Source organism: Sinocyclocheilus anshuiensis, unplaced genomic scaffold, assembly GCF_001515605.1.
Source record: "Sinocyclocheilus anshuiensis isolate Anshui unplaced genomic scaffold, SAMN03320099.WGS_v1.1 scaffold9598, whole genome shotgun sequence".
NCBI classification, from domain to species: Eukaryota; Metazoa; Chordata; class Actinopteri; order Cypriniformes; family Cyprinidae; genus Sinocyclocheilus; species Sinocyclocheilus anshuiensis.
In genome coordinates, this window is record NW_015540431.1 from 82 (window position 1) to 1,870 (window position 1,789).

Below are 1,789 nucleotides of genomic sequence, written 5' to 3' on the forward strand. Positions count from 1 at the left end.
CCGTTGAGCTCTCTCGGCCACCGTACTACGTGATCAGAATTTGAGAACAGTAATAACTGTAGCACGAAAGAAGATTACAACTAAAATTTTGGAGGGTTACAGCTGTCAGAATGTAGTAAGAAGTGAGGCCTTTGAATGACTTCAGCACATCTGCGGCTGCAGGACATCATTAGTTTCTCAGACTGCGCTGGTGTGATCTTGGTCCACTCTTCTTCCAGTCTCTTCCACAGTTCGGTAACTGTAATGGGTTTCTTAGCCATAACTTTGTCGCCAAGGATTTTCCAGAGACTCAATCAGGTTTAGATCAGGACCTTGGGCCGGCCATTTCATTATTTCAATGTTTTCAGCTTCAAGGAACTGCTTTACCTGTTTTGCAGGTAGTGCAGATCCTTGGTGACAAATTTCCCTACAAACTGATTTCCAAGAAGATTGACTGTAAGTATTTGGCTATTATTCTTCTGCTTTGTTGATTTACAATATCAGGCATGCTGTTGCTGTATTTGTTATGTGAGTATGGCTTCTCTTCCAGTGCCTGAATATCAAGGGGAACCAGATGACATTTCTATACATAAATGTCAAGAAGCAGCAAGGCAGGTTTGTAAATTGCGCACCTTTTGTACTCCGTTTCCTTGGTTGAAGCCTCAGACATGATGTTGTGTGTTTTGTGTGAAGGTGGATGGGCCAGTGCTGGTGGAGGACACCTGTCTGTGCTTCAGGGCACTAGGTGGACTACCAGGACCTTACATGTGAGTCTCTCTCAAGCTCCTTTAAAATCTGTAAATATAAAACAGTGATATGGTGTATGTATAATGCACAGTGCATTAAATAATTTATATTAATTAATTATAAATGTTTTTCCCTCCACAGAAAATGGTTCTTGGATAAACTGAAGCCAGAGGGTAAGACACTTTAATAAAGATGTAGGTTCCTACTGAACCTACTCCTATTTTAGTTTAATTTTCAGTCATTTTTTATGATTTTTTTTTTTTTAGCTTTAGTTCAGTTTTAGTTTTTGTTCTTTTCAAGTTAGTAATCTTAGTGCTTAAACAAAATTTTAACTCAATTTAAAATGATTTCAGTTAGTTGCCAAGTCAATGTTTCTAATTTTAGGGTTTTACCCTTAATATTATTATTTTATGTTATTTTTATTTCGCTTTATTTCTTAATAAGTCATATTTACTGCAGAGGCTAAATTAGTAATATGCAAATTGAGCAGTTTTCTTTATGTTTGTAGGATTGTGTAAATTGCTAGCAGGTTTTGAGGATAAATCTGCCTGGGCTCTGTGTACATTTGCTTTCTGTGCTGGAAAAGACAAGCCAGTTCAGCTGTTCAGAGGAATAACCGAGGTGAGCATGTTTATTTACTGTCCCGTCCCAGTCGTGATGTAGTGGTTTTTACATTGAGCTTTGGTGCTCATACAGGCATTGTAAGATTGAGACTCTCATTATTTCTCTCATATTGTTTCCCCTCTCTTTTCCCCATCATTTTCTGTCTTTACTATCATTATCAATAAATAAACTGAATCCAGATGTACTGTATATAAGCACCACAAATGTATGTACACTACCACTCAAAACTTAAGGGTGAGTAAAATGTTTGAATGTTTTTGAAATAACCGTGTTATGCTCACCAGGGATACATTTATTTTAAATAACTTCTATTTAAGGTTTTCTATTTTAATATAGTTTAAATGCAATTTATTCCTGTGATGTAAAGCTGAATATTCAGCATCATTACTCCAGACTTAAGTGTCACATGATCCTTCAGAAATCATTCTAATATGCTGAT

At 36.4% G+C, this 1,789-nt stretch overlaps 1 protein-coding gene across 1 annotated transcript; it reads left to right on the top strand.

Moving 5' to 3' along the window:
• Positions 1 to 230: 230 nt before the first annotated feature.
• Positions 231 to 1,544, top strand: LOC107687326 (inosine triphosphate pyrophosphatase-like; the record flags this gene model as incomplete). The annotated part of the gene is made up of 6 exons (XM_016484609.1): positions 231 to 435; positions 530 to 594; positions 673 to 746; positions 868 to 899; positions 1,235 to 1,347; positions 1,530 to 1,544. Coding segments are annotated over 6 exons (504 nt in total), but the record flags the coding sequence as incomplete, so codon positions are not given.
• Between the last annotated feature and the right edge of the window lie 245 nt (positions 1,545 to 1,789).